Below are 18,755 nucleotides of genomic sequence, written 5' to 3' on the forward strand. Positions count from 1 at the left end.
TACAGTTACACCACCCTGACAAATGTGTTTATTATCAATGAGGTGTAGACTATTCAAGTAGTTTGAATGTATATTTTGAATAACTTGGATCCAGATTAAGTAAATAACCATCATGTTATTACCCTTAAAAAAAATCTAACTTTTTATGTGTAAAATCAAGAAACAATAAGAACCTTCCACAGTGACGAAGTATTTTCTTGTGGAAAAAAAATCTTATTTCTTACTAAATCAAAATTTGGTTTGTTTTTTGATCATTTCATCTGAATAAAGAATCCTTAACAAAAAGACAACCAGTACAAGGGTTCTAGCCTCCTTGCCAGATTGCTCACCACGTGACGTGACACCTGCTGGTTATAGCAACCAGAGAAAGCCAGTAATATAGATGTAGAGAGGAAAGATCGTGGCGCCACAGGAGTCCACACGGCATCAGTGCGCAGTCGCCTCACCAGTCAGAGCTCCGGTCTCCAGCGCTGCCGTTACGCACAGGTTCATCTCGTCTCCAAGCACCTGAATTACAAAGACACGTACGCGGATTTTCGCCCTCTTTACGACACGATGTGAGGCAGATATGTGGCTTTTTGTTAAAGGATATGGTCACTGTTGAGCTGCCAAAGTGGAGCCGCGCGTATCACGGATCGGGGCGCTCCTGCAGGGTCTAGGATGCGCGCCCGGAACATCCCGATTCTTACCCGGGTTCGGGGCTGAGCAGGAGTCCACTGCTGGGCGCAGAGGCGGGAGGAGGACGCAGTCGACCCGCACCAGGATGCCTGTAATGAGAGGTCTGCTGGCCCCGCAGAACACCTTCCTCGACACCATCGCCACCCGTTTCGATGGCACCCGTAAGTACGCAGACCGTACCAACTTCACCAAATTGTGAAATGCAAATACAAAGTGTTTTGGGCAATTTTAACAGTCACCCGAAGCTATTTACAGTAGTGCGTAAAATGGAACGGTTGTAAGAGCTCGTAATGCACGCGCGTGGACATATGAAATCCTTTCGTCTAGCTGGTTGGTCATTGTCTCATAAAATTGTTCAGGGTAACCAGTGACAGCAGTCATACTGCCATACTACAGCTAAAAGTATTTTGGACAGTATTTTATAATTATGCATGCACGCAGTTTTATGGCCTCATATAATTAGAAGAGTGCATGGAATATTTGTACTTGTCACATTGCAGGACAATTTAAGCGAACTGTAAAAAAGTTTAAACATAGTTATATTTAAATATAGTAAATATATTAAAATATATAAAATATTTAAATAGCCTATAATAAAATACGTTGCATTTTGGTAAAGAATTAAAGTTAATGTCCATGTTATTTGTCAGCTACAGGTATTGTGTAACACTGAGCTCTGGGTAATTCTTGATTGTACTTAATAAATCTTAGAGAAAGGGATTCATAGTTTCATTGCCCTGTCTTGGTGAGTTTAGGTTGCTCCATATCTGCTTATTTTGGATGTTCTGTGGTGAGATCTGTTCCCTGGCATCCCTAGTACATTTTGTCTCATTTTATTCTCGGCATCTCAAATAATTACGTAATCTGAACAGAAGCAACATAATAAGATTTAACAGTGTTTTTTAAGAATACATTTTACTTGACATTTGGATGGCTCACTGAGGGTGAAAGAGGACAAAAATCTTTTAAAGAGGAAGACAGGTGCGCCTGTCACTACTCCAGTGCTGCCGATGAGTGTGAGAAGACACACTTTTGAGCTCCCTTCCCATTCTGTAGGCCGATCTTTCATGTAAAGCCACACAGAGTGAGAGTGTGGCGATCTAGCTGATTTGTAAAGTGTTGTTTGAACAGAAGGGATGAGTAACTTGTGTTCTGTCCGGCTGAGCCGTGGGTGTGTAAGTGGATAGAGGGTCGCTAACATGCAGCTTCACATCCAAAACCATTTGTCTGTCCAGTGGTCTAGATATTCTTGGTTAAATTCAAACTAAGGTGAATTGACAGCGTTTCTGGCATAATGTTGATTACCACAAAAATGCAATTCATTTCCACTCTTCTTAATAGCTTCAATAGTATAGCCCAAAACATAAACAATATGCATCAGGTTGAAACCATTTAAATGTGGAGGAAAAAAAAAATGCTTACTAACCTTTTCTGTTTAAACTGTACAACTTTGTTGCCGTGACAATGAAATTCCATAAACCCTGTAACCCCAAGAATGACTAAAATTATTCAGCTTTTTAGTTTTAACGGAAGAACAGCTTTTGGAAAATTATAAAATGTACAGTTCTGCTTTTAAATCATCTAAAAATGGGCCTCATTTACTTCTATTGAACTCATAATATTCATCTGGATTGGCAATTGAAAGGCTGTACAAATCACTCAAAGGTTCATCACTATCAACACTATCAATTGTGTGCAACCTCTAGATCACAACCCCACTTGCTTTTATCTTTAACTGATCATCAGCGATAAATAGATAAACTGCTTTCAGAGAAAGACCCCTATGACTGTTAATAGAAAATAGAACTGCAATAAAAGCCTGAAGTACAACGCCTTCTGGAGATCCTTCGCTCAGAGCTGGTAAAGACAAGAACTCATATTATCATTTGCCACTTTATCGCCTCGCACATGGTTGGCATCAGCTGCATTTAAACTCAGTGTGACATGCACTATCAAAGGTATTATTCTGCTGTTTGATGCTAGAGAAAAGGAGAGAAAGAGAGTTTGTGCTGCTGGCGTGCTCCTATTTTAGAGGAGTTCAAAGACAGGCCCATAGAGAGAGGGCATAGTTGCTGTAGATCCTGATAAACACTGGACTTCGTTAATGCTCTGGGGCTCCTCACATTCTAACAGGAAGTGATGGACTCATCCTTTATTGTGGCTGATATTTTGAGAGTATGCATTAGGGATGACCGGATCAATCTTTAGAAATATGATTCTTCTGAAAATGATATTAAAAGACCAATAAGATAATATTAATCCTATGTTTATTTATTTATTTTGTATTCTAAGAATGTATTCTAATGATGATATAAGAAATATATAAGCTGTAAAAATATGAGCTTTTTTATTACAATGATATTCAAATATAATAAATAGTGAAATATATAAGCTGTGGAAAATATGAACTTAGTAGTTGTGTAAAAAATAGTGTTGTAATATACAGTAGAAACTATCTGTCCTCATCGGAACATGAATTAAAGATGCTAAAAAGCGCAAGCAGTCAGACAGCGTTCTGCCACAGAGAGCACTGCTTGCCAAGGGTAATGACAGGGAAAAAAGAAGCATCATTTGCATCGTTTGTTATTTTACTCCACTGCATGACAACAAAGCTAAATGTGACCTGTATTATAGTCTGATAGGTATAGTTGTTGTTTTAATAAAACTATATATGTTGCTAATAAATGGAAATTTTCACTTTAGGCCTATTTTGTGGGTATTAAATGTTTTTTGGCTGTAATTATCTGTTTTATCCTCAGAAATCATAAAACTTTGATAGTACACTAAGTACACCCTTACTAAGTAAAGTAAACCCTAGCTCTAAAGTATATCGCTCCAGCGCTAGTATGCATTTATACTTTCCCCGTCTTTCTAGATTATACTGACTGACCTTACAACCATGCAAGATAGATTTTTGTTGTTATTGTCTACATATATTAGTCCCCTTGAGCGTGAAGATGTCAGACAGACCGTCCTCCATCTGCTAGCGATGTGTTGATCCCTAGACATCACATCTCGCTGCACATTCTCAATATGAGCTAACTAAATCCAGCTATCCGAAGCGTTTGCAGTGAAGAGCTTCCGATTCAGAGAGAATGGGAAAAAAAGGATGTGATTCGGTCTTTGTCATCCATATTCAATCAAACATTCATTCAGAGCATTCAGCACATTTCAGACAGAATAAATGCAGGCCTTTCCATTCACCAAACTCACAGTTAATTACACACCCCCAAGCAAACCGAGTGCAGTCATCATAATTAACAGCCGCCAGTGTCATGAATTCATCTCGGCCTGTCTGAGCGTTTGTTAAATCTGCAAAGCAGATGAGAAAGAAACTGAACAAAACAGAGTGAGGCATAGACTGAGTCTAGTCGCACAGTTGCACACACACGTAAACAATCACTTTCTCTTCTTAACAGAAGCTAATGTGTACTTGATTTGTAGTCTTTTGATAAGTACCTAATATGTAATACACAATACCATTCAGAAGGATATTTTTGGTAGTGTTTGTGAAAGAAGTCTCACAAGGATGCCTTCCCTAATGAAAAATAAATATAGTAAAATGTGAAAAAAATTGAAATGCATTTATTTCATGCTAAGTATACTACAAATTAATTTACATAGGCCTATTTATGTACTTAAAAATTCCTACAGTTGTACTTTTAGTAAAATGGAACAACTAATTTTGTACTTAATACACTTTAATTGTGCAGAAGTAATGCTGAAGTCCAACTAAAGATATAATGAAGTATATTTTAGTATAAAGTGGAACTATTGCAAGTATACTTTTGTAAACTTTCAATATCTTACATTTAAGGACCGATATTCAAAGATCATATAATCCTCATCAGTGATATTAAAACACATTTTAGGCTTAATATTAAGAAATGTGCATTATGCACAAGTGATGCTCCAAATAAAGTTATGATATCGGAATATCGATCGAGCTATATGTCAGTAATAGATTTGAACTATACAAAATATGAAATAAGTGTATTTTAAATATATTACTTTTTTTACAAGAGTTTATTTGATCAAAAATAAAAACATAAATGTTGTGAAATATTATTTTAATATTTAAATGTAATTTATTTATTTTTATTTATATGCTGTAGGTTAAGGAAAATTTGCATTTTCAGCATTATTACTCCGTCTTCACTTTCACATGAAATTCAGAAATCTTTCTAATATTTGGTGCTCAAGAAACATTTCTTCTTATTATCCATTTTGAAATAGTTTTGCTACTTTTTTTGTGGAAGATACTTTTTCTCAGGATGTTTTGATGAATAGCAGCATTTAGAACACAATTTATCTGAAATAAAAACATGTTATAATAATAAATATATATAAAAAACATACATTTAAACAGTATGTATTTGGTAATTAGTTGACTATAGCTCCGCAAATGTATAAGAGATCAGATATTTCATATCTCTGTGTTCTGGTCAGTCCTCAGCTCCTATTTTGCTATGGTCACAGTGCCAGAAATACCCTTATCGTGCCAGTGAGTCCTTGAATTAGTGAATCGTCTATATTAATTTTGTTCGTCTGCTCTCTGTAATCAGGTTAGAGTATGTTCACCAGATGGACCCTTTCTTGGCTCCTGTATGTCTGTGTGTGTGTGTAAGTTGCACAAACACACTCACACACATTTCTCTCACTTATGCACATCAAGTCTCCTGGAGACCCCCCTTCTGTATTTGTTCCAGTCAGCCATTTTGGCCAGTTTTCTTGCACCTGTGTGAAGCAGATCTGCTTCTTCAGTTCCTCTCTCTCTCTCTTTCACAGGCTTTCTTTGGGCTGCTCATTAGTAGCTATAAAGCAACCATTCAGAATACCCTAGGTTCCAGAAGACAGTAGAAATCAGTGCTCAACATTGATTTTTAGTTCAGAAATGAGATGGATTTACAGTAAATGATGTGTGTTTGAGAATATCTATCACTAGAATCCAACTAGCAACCGGACATGATCTGGTCAGCACAGAAACTATATGAAGTTTTGCCAGAAACTATTGTTACCATGATGAATTTTTGTAAGGTTTGCAGTGGCTGCATTTGTGGATGGAGAGAGGGTAACGGTAATCAGCAAAATCTTGAAATGTCCGTTTGGTGTTTTCGAGGCGATTCAGCACAGGCTACGGCTGTCTCATGAAGTTAGGATGAAGACTAAGTGGAAGACTGGTTTTCTACTAGTTTTTTATGTGTGTGTGGCTAAGAGTTTCTCCCTAGGGTGGTGTACTGGCTCCATGGTTAGGCACAATCTGCCCCTTATTATAAAGAGAAGACAAGAAAACATTGGCCACCGGTGAGACAACAATTCAGAGAGAAACAGAGAGAGACAGGCTGTGAATGACCTGAGAGACAAGTCACATAGAACCGCCTTCTGTGGCAACACGCGAAGCTTCAAAATTGACATCCCTGTCAGAACCCTTTGTGTGTTATGAATGTGAGGTCTACGTGTAAACAACCAAAAATTCACTTGATTGCACAAGCACTCAGGACAAACTCTGCAGGCAGAATGCTGCAAGAATAGCCAATAGCACAGAATTAAAACACTAAAATGCCAGTCACATTCAAAGCATTTTCATCAAATTTGACATGAATGTGCAATGAAAAAATTCTATAGTATTATATACTGTATATATAAGACTCTCTCCAGCAATCCAGTAAAGAATCTGTCTAACTATATGTCAGTGTATCTTGTATTCATTGACATGGTACAAGGCTAAATCTTACTAAATGCATGCTGTCATTATATACTAAGAGTCAGAGACAGAGTTGAGTGGAGAAAGCAAACATCAAACTGAGAGACACTGAGCCTGCTGTGCAGTGTAATTCTCAAAAACATTCTCGAACATCATGACACTTACTTACATACACACTCACATATGTGAACATGTCGTGCAACAGGCAGTTAGAGTTTGCAGTGACTCTAATTGGTTTGAATTAATGAACTCCTTTGCACTGGTCTATTGGCAAAGTAGTGACAAAACTTCCTTAATCAATAAAGGTTTCCATTTACTGTGGCAATCTGATGCCTACAATGTAATTAATTCAGAGCAAAGTCTATGAAACTTTTATGGCATTAAAACTATAAAAAATAACCAGCAGGCTGCCTTCGGAACAGAACCGTGAACTGTGGTATGAGACTGATTACTATGATACTGCAGTGCCTCTAATTTCTCTGGCAATCTGACTTCAGCCTTGCAGGACATTATGTTTATATTTGATTTTTTTTTTGTAACAAACAATCCTGTCTATTGCATTGGCTAAAAAGGGCCAGGGCTGTTTATTACCAGTGTTGGGGGTAACACATTACGAGTAACGCGAGTTACGTAATGATATTACTTTTTTCAAGTAAATAGTAGAGTAACACATTACTTTTTAATTTACAAGAAAATATCGGAGTTGTTTTTTTTTTTTTTTACAGTAACGGCAGTTACTTTTTTGCCATTTATTGACTGACAGTGTGCTGTGTGAGCATGCTGTTACTATAGATCTAAATGTGAATGTGCATTAATACTTACATTATACATTATACTTGAATGTGCACTCGCAAAAAACAGATTTAGTATTCATCAAAATGAATTAAAACAGTGAAATGCAAACTCAGAATATGCAATAATTAAATATGTTAAATAACACAAATGTATCTAATCCCATTTTATTAACCAATGTATTTGCTGCTGGCCTTTGATGATCCAGTTCAACCATACTAATAAGCAAAAATGACTTTAGATAAACTAACAATTGTGCTTCATTGTTTTTTTTTATTGCTGAAGAGTGTTAAACCTTCTTCTCCTGTGTTCTACTGTACAGACGTGAATTTACATTTCCTTCAGCCTGAGGTTTATTCATTACACTTTTTGGTGTGAAAGGAAAATTAGAACTTTTTGTATTAAAAACAATCAAGCCCTGCTCATATTTAAAAAGTAACGCAAAAGGAACAACGCATTACTTTCCATAAAAAGTAGTAACGTAATTAGTTACTTTTTTAGGGAGTAACACAATATTGTAATGCATTACTTTTAAAAGTAACTTTCCCCAACACTGTTTATTACGTATATCATATCAAGATTATAACATCTTCTTTTGTTTACTATATTTCTGATGTGTTTTCAGAAACTTTTAGGTTATAGTGTCACTACTTCATACTTTGCTGTTTTCATAAACTGTGTAGAGATTATTTGATTAACTAACTTGTTTGTTTTGACATTTTAGTGGTTTATTTCAATTTTGCACAAACTCTAGGAGGCATTTTACTGACATATCTAGATATATTACAAAAGATGTAGAGGCATGTCAAAGTGCAGCAGAAGCCTTAACGACATCTATCAGGGACCTATAACATTAAATTGTGTAGCTAATGCCATGCAATGTTGTGGATTTCCTTCAAACAAAGGCTCTTAAGCATGTCCAAATGTTTTATCCAATAACCAAGTGTCAGTCATTGATGGGAGCACTGAAGAAAACAAATCAAAGGCTTGTAGAGGAGAACTTTGGAAGCACTTCAGGGTCTCCAGGCACTACGGGATAACCTGGCTCTACTAGGCGATGCTTCGTTGAATCACACTGAATCCATATGTATGAAAACTTCTGAAGCTCTTTCATGCCTAGGGCTGTGAATGCTGAGGGAGAGCGAATATTCAAGGTCAAGACTATTGGTTTAACTTCATACCAGCAGATGGATTTAGCATCTTGGCTGAAATTTCGTCAGTTTTTTTTTTTTCAGCTTGACTTTTCTGACATAAGACATTATTTTATACAGCTCCAAAAGTGAAAATTGAATAATCCATGCAGCAAATTAGTTTGATTTGGTGTGGCATCAAGCTTTAGTCAACTTTAGACAACGTGCCTAATTTGTCAGTTGTTGAAAATCTAATTGGTTAAGTCTACTTCAGTTCTGCTTAACACGTTTAATGATATCTATACATAAATATTCACACAGTCTGCCTATATGAATATTCATATTCTACAAAATATGCACATAATTGCAGCGTACAATTATGCTAGATTTTTATATTATTACACCTGCACCTGTTAAATTCTATTTTTAGCTTGCGTCTCCTTGTGATTCAAGTTGCTTCTTCACAGATGGTGGAGGGAGGTATTTGTGAAGGATCCGGAAAGGGGTGTTTGAGGTGACAAGAAAAGTGGCAGTGACAACTGCAGGTTTGTCATCCAGGATCAAAGTCACCGTCATCCACGAGCGAGAACAGCACAGCGGTTCACTGGCAATATTTACAGGTGATCTCTCACATAAGGAGCTTGTTACAGGATAGTAAAGCACTTTAGCGATCCTAGAATTTGTTAAGAAGCTTTAAAGAATGTTGACGTACAGTCCTAAAGCAATGGGACTTTTAACCGTTTGTGAAAACAGATGTCTTTGTACATGTCTCCAATCATCTAAAACACAGAAGAGCTGTTGTTGGGATTTGCAATTGATTCTTTCGGCAGGCGATATAAATGCATGTCTCTATAAATTATTAATTGAATCATTCATTCAACCAATGCATTCATAAAACACTGATTCATTCAGGAACTGATCAAGTAACTGTATTTATGGGTGAGTCACTGAATTATTCACTCAACCAATTCTTTTTGAAACATTGTTTCATTCGGGAATGAAATGCCACTGTGTTGCTCAGAGACACACAACAAATCAACTGTCACTATTATATGGCAATATTGCATATGAAATGCATATTAACGGTTTAGTTCACTTCTAGAATACAAAATTCCTGAAGATTTACTCACCCCCATACCATCCAAGATTTTCATGTCTTTCTTTAGTTGAAAAGAAATTAAGGTTTTTGAAGACAACATTCCAGGATTTTTCTCCATATAGTGGATTCAAGGGGGACCAACGGGTTGAAGGTCCAAATTGCAGTTTCACTGCCGCTTCAACGGGCTCTACATGATCCCAGCCAAAGAATAAGCGTCATATCTAGTGAAAAGATCAGACATTTTCTTTAAAAAAAAAGAATTCCAAATTTCTGTATTTTTAAACCACCCTGATTCCTTGTCTTGACCCTGATTCCTTGGCTGAGATTGTGTAGAGCCCATTGAAGATGCATTGAAACTGCAAGTTGGACCTTCAACCTGTTGTTCACTATATGAAGAAAAATCCTGGAATGTTTTCCTCAAAAACCTTAATTTCTTCTCGACTGAAGAAAGAAAGACATCTTGTATGACAATGGGGTGAGTAAATTATCAGGAAATTTTCATTCTAGAAGTGAACTAATCCTTTAATATTAACTTCTTGTCTACTGAATGGTATAAAGCAATATCACACTCACAATCATGATTTTAGTATTTAATATAATCAGTATAATGACATTCATAAGACGGTCACACATTTTTAGTATACAAGTGTTTTTGAGATCAGTGTATATATTACAGCATTGGTGCATTTTTAGTTCACATTTATTTTGAAGCATGGCAGTCTAAAAGAAGCTGAGCTGTCTTATTAATGAAATGATTCATTTAAGATTGTGTGAAGTGTTGTCTGAATGTAAGTAAACTCTCAGGGGATACGGAGGTTATAGTCTGTTGTGTGTTTCAGAGGGTAATTTGCCTCGCTTTAGCTTGTCATTAATAGTTACACTGGTTGCCGTGTTCAAGAGACTTGTGTTACGTAACATAACCTGCTGTTGATTTGAATTAGACCCATGGTGACTCCAAATGGCAGGCATCTCCTGCCTTCACTACCCACGCTCCCTTGCTTTGCATCTCTCACTCAACACACCCCTCTGCAGACCCATGGCCATGTGTTATTCTGAATGACATGAGCCATCATATCAGGCCCTCAAACTGAAGTACTAATTAGCTTTAGCAGCGAATAACTCCTTGCTTCAAGGCCTCAGGTTTTACTCACTATTTCTGTTTGGAGGGTATATTTGTGCCATTATTTTCTTAAGACATTAGACATTAATCATAAAAGGAAAGGGTTAAAGGATGTAATTAAATTTAAAGGAAAAATTGTCATGTAAATATGGTCCCTTAGAATAATCCATACTGCATCAGTTAAACAGTCATCTGTGATACGAAACATCTGTCTTTGTCTATAATATATATGTGACCATGGACCACAAAACCAGTCATAAGTGTCCATTTTTCGAAATTGAGATTTATACATCATCTGAAAGCTGAATAAATAAGCTTTCCATTGATGTATGGTTTTCAAAAATATCAAAATAGTGAGAAAATTGCCTGAAGTTTTGATATATTTACTGTAGGAAATTTACTAAATATGTCTATGGAACATGATCTTTACTGAATATCCTAAAGATTTTTGGCATAAAAGAAAAATCGATAATTCTGACCCATACAATGTATTTTTAGCTATTGCTACAAATATACCTGTGCAACTCAAGACTGGTTTTGTCAGGGTCACATATGTGTGTATGTGTACATGAACATACTTTAATTTGTGCATGGATTCGTAAGCTACACCTGGCACATGGAGAAAGTTAAGGGATTCGTTTTTTCCAAAACATTTCCAGAGCTTTACAACTTTACTTATGACTCAAACTTCATAGAATAGAATTAGAATCACTTTTCCATCTTTAAGTGGTGAGGAAACTGCAGAAAAACCACTACGCCTTGGCTAAGCGCTCGCTGTTGCTTCGCGTCTGCGTGTCTTGCTGTGGCCGGGCCTTGTCGAATCAGCCAGTAATTGGCCCCGCTTCGAACACGGGCAGACGCTTACTGCAGCAGATGGAATCCGCTTGATTAAATATCCTCAGCTCCATCAGGGCTGAATGTGCCGTGAACCGTTTCTCCTTAATACACACACCAGCTCGCTGGAGAGAACGACCCTTCAAAGCCCAACAGCTCTGAAAAGATCATCGCTTTACTTTCGATTTTTAAAGAAGATATGCTTCTGCCAAGCAGAGTTCTGTTCCTCTGCTCCGGGTCTGAATGCACAAAAAGGAACTTGCAGTTAATTATGCAAACACTAATTGAGTCAAAGCAGGGTTTTAGTCACCGTATACACAACATAGTTCTAAAATAAATTTGAATTATGTGGTAACATTCATTGAAGGATGAACACAGAATTAAGCACTAAGCCTGTTTGTAGCCTAATGTCGCTGTCCGTGGTCCTGTTGAGGTTCTTTTGAATGTGGGTTATGCATAGTATTATTCCCCCACAGTGTCATTTTCATTAAATCACACATCACATTTTATATTGCTTAATAGAATTTTGTGGTACAAATGATGGTGCTGGAGTTTCTCTCTCTCTCTCTCTATATATATATATATATATATATATATATATTATTTATTATTCAAAATATTGTTGGTCGAGATAGAAATTATGCTACTGAGGGACAAAGTTTGTGTAAAATTATGAATAATTTTCACATAAAAATATTAAAATTTCATGACATTTCATGATATGACATACAGTAATTACAAATGTTATAATTGTCATAGTTTACAAGTTTGGATAAAACAATAAAAATGAAATTTTATCCAAAGCACTTAAAAATGAGAAGAACTCCACATGAAAGGCATTTGAAAAGAAGAAATAAATGATGAATGCATATTAAAAAGCCTCTGAGACAGTTTTAATGTGACCTTCATATACAAAAAGAAAGTTGAAATCTGCTAGCTTTAATAATATAAAAAAATCACCTTCTTGGACATTAATGTGCCTATAACTCCCATAAACACAATCCTTTTTGTCTGAGCGATTCAGGAAGAAAGTTCCTTCTAATTTCCTCTATTTATGAGCCTTTCCTGAACCCATCACATCAAGGTTGCACATTAGCTGAGTTATTAGGGTTTGTAATGTGTACCGATCAGGTCAGGTTGCATGTTCAATGAGTTTGACTTTCCACTCATGAAAGCTTTATGCTCTTTAACTGCAGTGTTTATTGGTAAAAACTATAAAGTTCTAGCTGCGTTATGAAAGCACATCAAACAAGAGTGCCCTTTTAAAGACACTCGGTAGACAGAGATTTTATTGTGCAGTTGTGTTGTATGTTCATATTGAGCATTACTGTGTGTGTATTATGCATCAATTGGACGAGTTCCTGTCCTATAGGTTTTGTTTGTGTGTATGTATTCAGGTGAGGTCAGTGTTTGTTCCAGGATAAAGTGACCACACACTGTGTATATTTACACATGACTACTGTCTGGTGCAGTTTTATGAGTTCCTTGAAGGCAGGCAGTCACTATAAAGGCTTCACATTTTATAGCAATGCCCAGTGGTGGTATTGGTCTCCAGAAAGCATGAATTATTTAATGCTAATCATTTATGAATGACATAGACGTTTGGAGCTCGATTGTTTTTGCTTGTGCCAGTATCAACACTGAGTTTATGTAAAAAATGACAGCTAGTTATTAAATACCTTTGGTGAATTTTGTTCTTCTTGAATGGGGCTATTGCTGTTTTGTAAGATGGCTTTGATCATTTTAATGATCATATTCCTTATTGTTTTATGATAACGTCCACTAACATAAACATGCAGTATCTCTTTAGTATGTTCACATGTGATATGATAAGGTTGTAGCTCTTCTTTTTTATGTACATAATGGTATAATATAGTTTTATAGACTGAAATTCTGAAATGAGAATGCATGCACATAAAAAGAGGAAATGATGAAAGCATATCAAAAAGCCTCTAAGCCGTAATGAGTATATTCCTTACTGTTTTACATTTAATGACAATGTATGTTAGTATAAACATTATAGTAGCTTTTTATTATGTTCATGTCTGATACGATGTACTTTTTTGTAGCTGTACTTACATAAACATTTATTTATATATATATATATATATATATATATATATAAGCATGTAAACAAGTAAACATTCCCAAGTACACACACATGTTCAGTGCTCTTCATTAACCTCAACATGTGCCTGAGGTGTCTTTCTTGTTTTTTTGCACAATTCTACATATGTGTTTGTTCTCCAGATGCGTTTCTATGTGCATTTGTCAGATCTGAGGTGCTGTGCCCTCTCTGGCCCTGTGCTATCTGAAAGCAGCAAGCTGTCTTCTTTAATTGGAGACTGAAGAATAATACTGAAGAATAATGAAAGGGCCAAAAAAAGAAAACATGTCTCTTTTTCTCTCTCTCTCACACACACACACACACACACACACACACACACACACACACACATACATATATATACAATAAACAAGACCACCTTTTATTCCAGGATAGTCTATTCACTTTAGGCCTGGACAAACCTGACATGTGACCTTATACAGCACAGAAACTGCTGAAAGCGCACATCTGGTAAATAAACGTAATTTAGTTCATGTCAAAGCCCACCTAAAGGCCTCATTTAACAACAAGAAGGCTTGATAGATGGAAAAACATGCTAATTATTCCCCAGAGGGTGTTCTAGACTTTTGAGCAAGGACATCCCCCTAAATGGACACCAGGGATTCTTCTCGTGAAGAATTTGAAAACATTTGTTGTGGGGTAGTGGGTAGATATCTTCCACCACAAATACAATAGAGTCCCCCGATACATTTTTGTGTCCTCCATTGAACTGCCCAGCAGGAAATGTTCATGCCTGCCACCACAGATCGAAGGGCCGTACGGACTGTGAAGCACAGACTGTGAAACAGCAAGAGTGCTGTGTTTCTCGGTATCTCCTGCCTTCCTCTTCCCACTCCTCTTATATCATTGGTCCGATTGTATACTTGTCCCTCTCTCCAAAGTGTATTGTTTACGAGACACTGTGCCCTTTTAAATTGGCACGCTGGTGAAAAAAGACAATCAGGAAATTCAAAAAGAATGAAGATTTTTGTGTTTTTGAAAGAAGCCTCACCAAGGCTCAAGAAACATTTCTTATTATTATCAATGTTGAGAACGATTGTACTGCTTTTTGTAGAAACTTTTTTAGGATTCTTTGAGATGTAAAAAGTTTTAAAGGACATGATTTCTTTGAAATAGAAATCTTTTGTAAAATAAGTGTATTTTACTGTCACTTTTTACTGTTTCACAGTATTATTGTTTTAATACAGTATTACTGTATTTTGATTAATATAAGCAGCCTTGATAAGCTTAAGATTCTTTAAAAACATTTTGACCTGTATTGATTTGTGTCTGTGCATATGTGATTATAATATATCATATATTTTTTATAATGTTCTATACCATAAATGCATCATTTTTCATGTTTTTTTCCTTTCAACAATTAATAGATTAATCAACTTTTACCTGTATAATCCTGTATAATCTATATAGTTTATTTGATTCTTAATTTTTCCTTCTTAATGTCTTTGTATAGTCAAGCTTTAGATTTTGAGTTTATATTGCATCTTAGAGTTCTTGGATCTCTTTCATGAAACTAGTCCTTATGACTCATGCACCACATTCCAAGTCTTCCGAAACCATCCGATTGCTTGTTGTGAGGAACAGACTGGAATGTAAATTGTTTTTCAGGAGAAAGTTTGTTTTCTTATAGTACATTCAAAAACCACTACATAATGTAGTACGTGGATAATAAGAGTTATCATTTTTGGGTAAACTATTTCTGGTAACACTTTAGTATAGTGAACAGTTCTCACTGTTAACTTGCTTATTAGCATGCCTATTATTAACATATTGGCTGTTTATTAGTACTTATGAAGCACATATTCTGCTTTACCAAATTCTACGTCCCTAATACTACCCACTTAATAAATGCCAACTATTAATAAGCAGCAAATTAGTAGTTTATTTAGGCAAAAGTCGTAGTTAATGGTTTGTTAAAAGCGAGAATTGGACCTTAAAATAAAGTGTGACCCTATTCCTTTGAGAAATAAATATTTACATCTGATTTTCTCATCTCTGTTTGGTATTTCTGTGCTACTGAAACTGCTCAGCTGTCACTCAGCTGCACCTTGACAAGTCATATGTCAAGGATAAAATGAACACTGGGCTGGCAACAGTGACGACAATACATATGTGTCTGTCAGCGAATGTGAATAAGAAATCTAAGAGATCTCTTGTCTCAACCTTTCCCTTTGAATGTGATCTGCACACGTACTCAGGACAATGTGTGTGTATGAGTGCGTTCTGTTCATTCCCTCGGGCTCTATGTAGACAGAAATGCAAAGGCAGACACTTGCTTTGCTTCTCTGGAACTCCAGCATGGAACATTGATGTGGTTAGATGTCCAAGCCAGAGTAGGATCCAGGAAATCTCTCTAATCCAAGTCAGTGACAGAATCAAAACAACAAGCAGGTCTGATGGATCACGGACAGTCTGAACTTGAAGTTACAGGTTTCTGGTAGCCATGGTATTCTTTTCCATAACATTTTTTCATGATTCTTTCATGAATAGAAAAGAACGACACTGATTAAAAGTCCTTATGGTCACTTTTGATCAATTTATCATATTTTGTTCTCTATTCTGTTTTGTGTATTATGTCGTGTTCGGTACAGTATGTTCAGTCACATTGCCATCTACCATTATGCTGTTTGTGGCTTTTGGACTCCATCGTTTATATTGTGACTTGAATACACAGAATCCGAATTGCTCTTTCGTCAGTGGCCATATTATCTTACCTTACCTTATAATGTGTTCTCATTGGGCTCTTGTTAAAATTGCAGTTTTTCTGTCATGTTTGATTTTCAGTAATGCAGACCTGCACTGTGCACCGCATATTAATCCAAAGCATAACGTTCTTTCCTGTCTGGTCTACTTAGTGTGTTTTCTTACTGTGGGCTCTATAATTTGAGATGTATAATGGTATACCTGTCAGGATGTGGATGTTTTTGGTGTTGGTGTAATTTATGAAAAATGCCGGTTTCATTTTATTTATTTATTTTTTGAAAGAAACACACCATTTGATAGGAACAGTCTCATCAGGAACATTACCTTAAATAGACCTTTAATGTGGGACTCTATTATTTAATAGAGAACATTAGATGAGGGGAGTTCTTCATGTTGTACATCTTTTCAAGGATATGAGAGATTTTTCAACAGTATTAAGAATCAAGTGTATGTAAACATTTGAACGTGATCATTTTTATGAATTCAACTATTATTTTCTTTTGTGGACTATATGTAAACATCTTTTATGTGAAATATCTTATTTAGGCCAGTATTAAATAAACAATAACGTGCATTTTGTATGATCCCTCTTATTTGGGTAAAGTAATTAACATTTTGCAGATTCTGAAAGGCGTATGTAAAGTTTTGACTTCAACTAAGTATACCATCTTCTAAGATACCTAATTTGGCCAAATTCAAATGCAAGACAATATGATAGACAAAATGTAAGCTGCAAACTCAATCCTACAATGAATTGGAATTGGAAGATAGAGGGTGGAGTGAAGAGAAATGCCAAATATAATTTTCATTTTGTTCTTTACTGGAAAGTAGTCTTAAAATATTTCTAAGTTGGCATACAATTTAAATTGACCTTATTACTCTATAAAACTGTTGTTTTATCTTAAGTCATTTTTATTCAAAATTCAATAGCTGGATTTTGTCACGGTACGCTGCGAGGGTGTCGTGGAAAGGACGGAGTCTGGGTCCAAATGCAGGTGAAGGTATTTAATAGAAACAAAAAGGCCAACACGGCACAAAAAAAGCAAAACAGAAAAGGACTGGGATACAAACGGCAACAAAGTGCATGTATCCCAGACCAGAGCCAAACACTAGAAATACTACAATACAAATAACAATTACATCTAATGAAATCAGGCAGAGTGGTGGGAGAGGGGACACTAAATAGTCCGTGGCAATGGGGAACAGGTGTAATGAGTGGGACAGGTGTGTGTGATGTGACAGGTGTATGTAATGTGACAGGTGTATGTGTTTACGGGAGATGAGTCCGGGAGGACGGGAGATGGCGGCCTCCTGTGGCGACAGGGAGAAGCACAGGACCCAGACTCGTGACAGATTTTCCCAGCCGATTTTCTGGTGAAACAGCAGACTTCTCTCTGGTGACATACTTGATTTCTCTAATCGTTTATAGTCTGCTAAAGCTCCACCCATTTTCTTACAAACAACTAAACTCTCTCTGTCCAATTAACAACTAATGGATAGAACCTACCCTACATTTATTTTTTTCTTAATTGATGATCTGTTTCATTCAGTTGCACATCAAAATATGGAAGAAAATATCTGTCACCTGTTTCTTTGTCAGCAACATGCTAATGTAAAACTCAACAGAACGCAACTGTAAGCTAAGTCTCAAGTTCTTTCCTAAGTAGTAGGGTAGACTGAGTACATTTGAGACATGTATACAGTTGAAACACCTTAAATAACTTGCGTACACAAGAACCTTGGGCTGTGACTTTTGCTCCACACATGTGTATAGTGTTCTCTTTGATCGTGGGAAATTTGAAATGTGTGCGTCTTTCCACTCCGAAGATATCGGCAAAAGTGTTTTTTCCAAGGTGAGATTTTAATTTCACCATGTCCTTTCCACAATGAATGGTGATTTGTTAAACTTAACAATCTGTATATAATTGAAAACGTTACTCTGTGCTCTAATCATAGACATATTTCATTATATTGTGCCATGCAAGGTCTTTTCATAATCTAGAGGAATGTGCGAGCATGTCAGTGGGGTACGGTTGAGACACATTTTATCAACTGTACCCGGATTGGTCTCCTATTGTTTCACATGATGTTTAGGTGTACAGTGTCATGATACTAGGATAAAAGTCACATTTACACACATGCTACGCAAAGTCTGTTAAAATAATAATATTTGTGATATTTCAACTGTCTATTATTAATGGACATATTTTCTAACATGAATGTTAAAAGGATTACATAGCATTTTAAGAAATATACCCACTGGGTACAGTGGGTACACCCTTTATAGCTTGCTATGTACTGTACACAGTAACAGTCCAATCATAGAAAATAAAATGCATTCAGAGGCTGTGTGTGTTTGTGTACTGGTATTATCTACATTATGGGGACCAAATGTCCCCACAAGTATAGTAATACCAGTAAATTCACATTTTTTAGGTCCCCATGATGAAACAAGCTTATCAATAGCTCATACAGAATGACTGAAAATGTAGAACGTTTCGATTGATGGGGTAGGGTTATAGAATATAAGGGTATGTATATTGTTATTTTTACTGTTATGTTTACAT

General features: G+C 36.2%; 1 protein-coding gene across 1 annotated transcript in view; it reads left to right on the forward strand.

Moving 5' to 3' along the window:
* The first annotated feature begins 616 nt into the window (after window positions 1–616).
* The window catches only part of LOC306875729 (voltage-gated delayed rectifier potassium channel KCNH8-like), a 116,871-nt gene continuing 98,732 nt past the window's right edge, over window positions 617–18,755 (forward strand). The window contains exon 1 of the mRNA XM_079426438.1: window positions 617–839. Coding sequence (XP_079282564.1) covers window positions 764–839 — 76 coding nt within the window. The 5' untranslated portion in view covers window positions 617–763. The remainder of the gene's footprint in view (window positions 840–18,755) is intronic.

This window comes from Barbus barbus (assembly GCF_936440315.1).
Source record: "Barbus barbus genome assembly, chromosome: 10".
Taxonomy (NCBI): domain Eukaryota; kingdom Metazoa; phylum Chordata; class Actinopteri; order Cypriniformes; family Cyprinidae; genus Barbus; species Barbus barbus.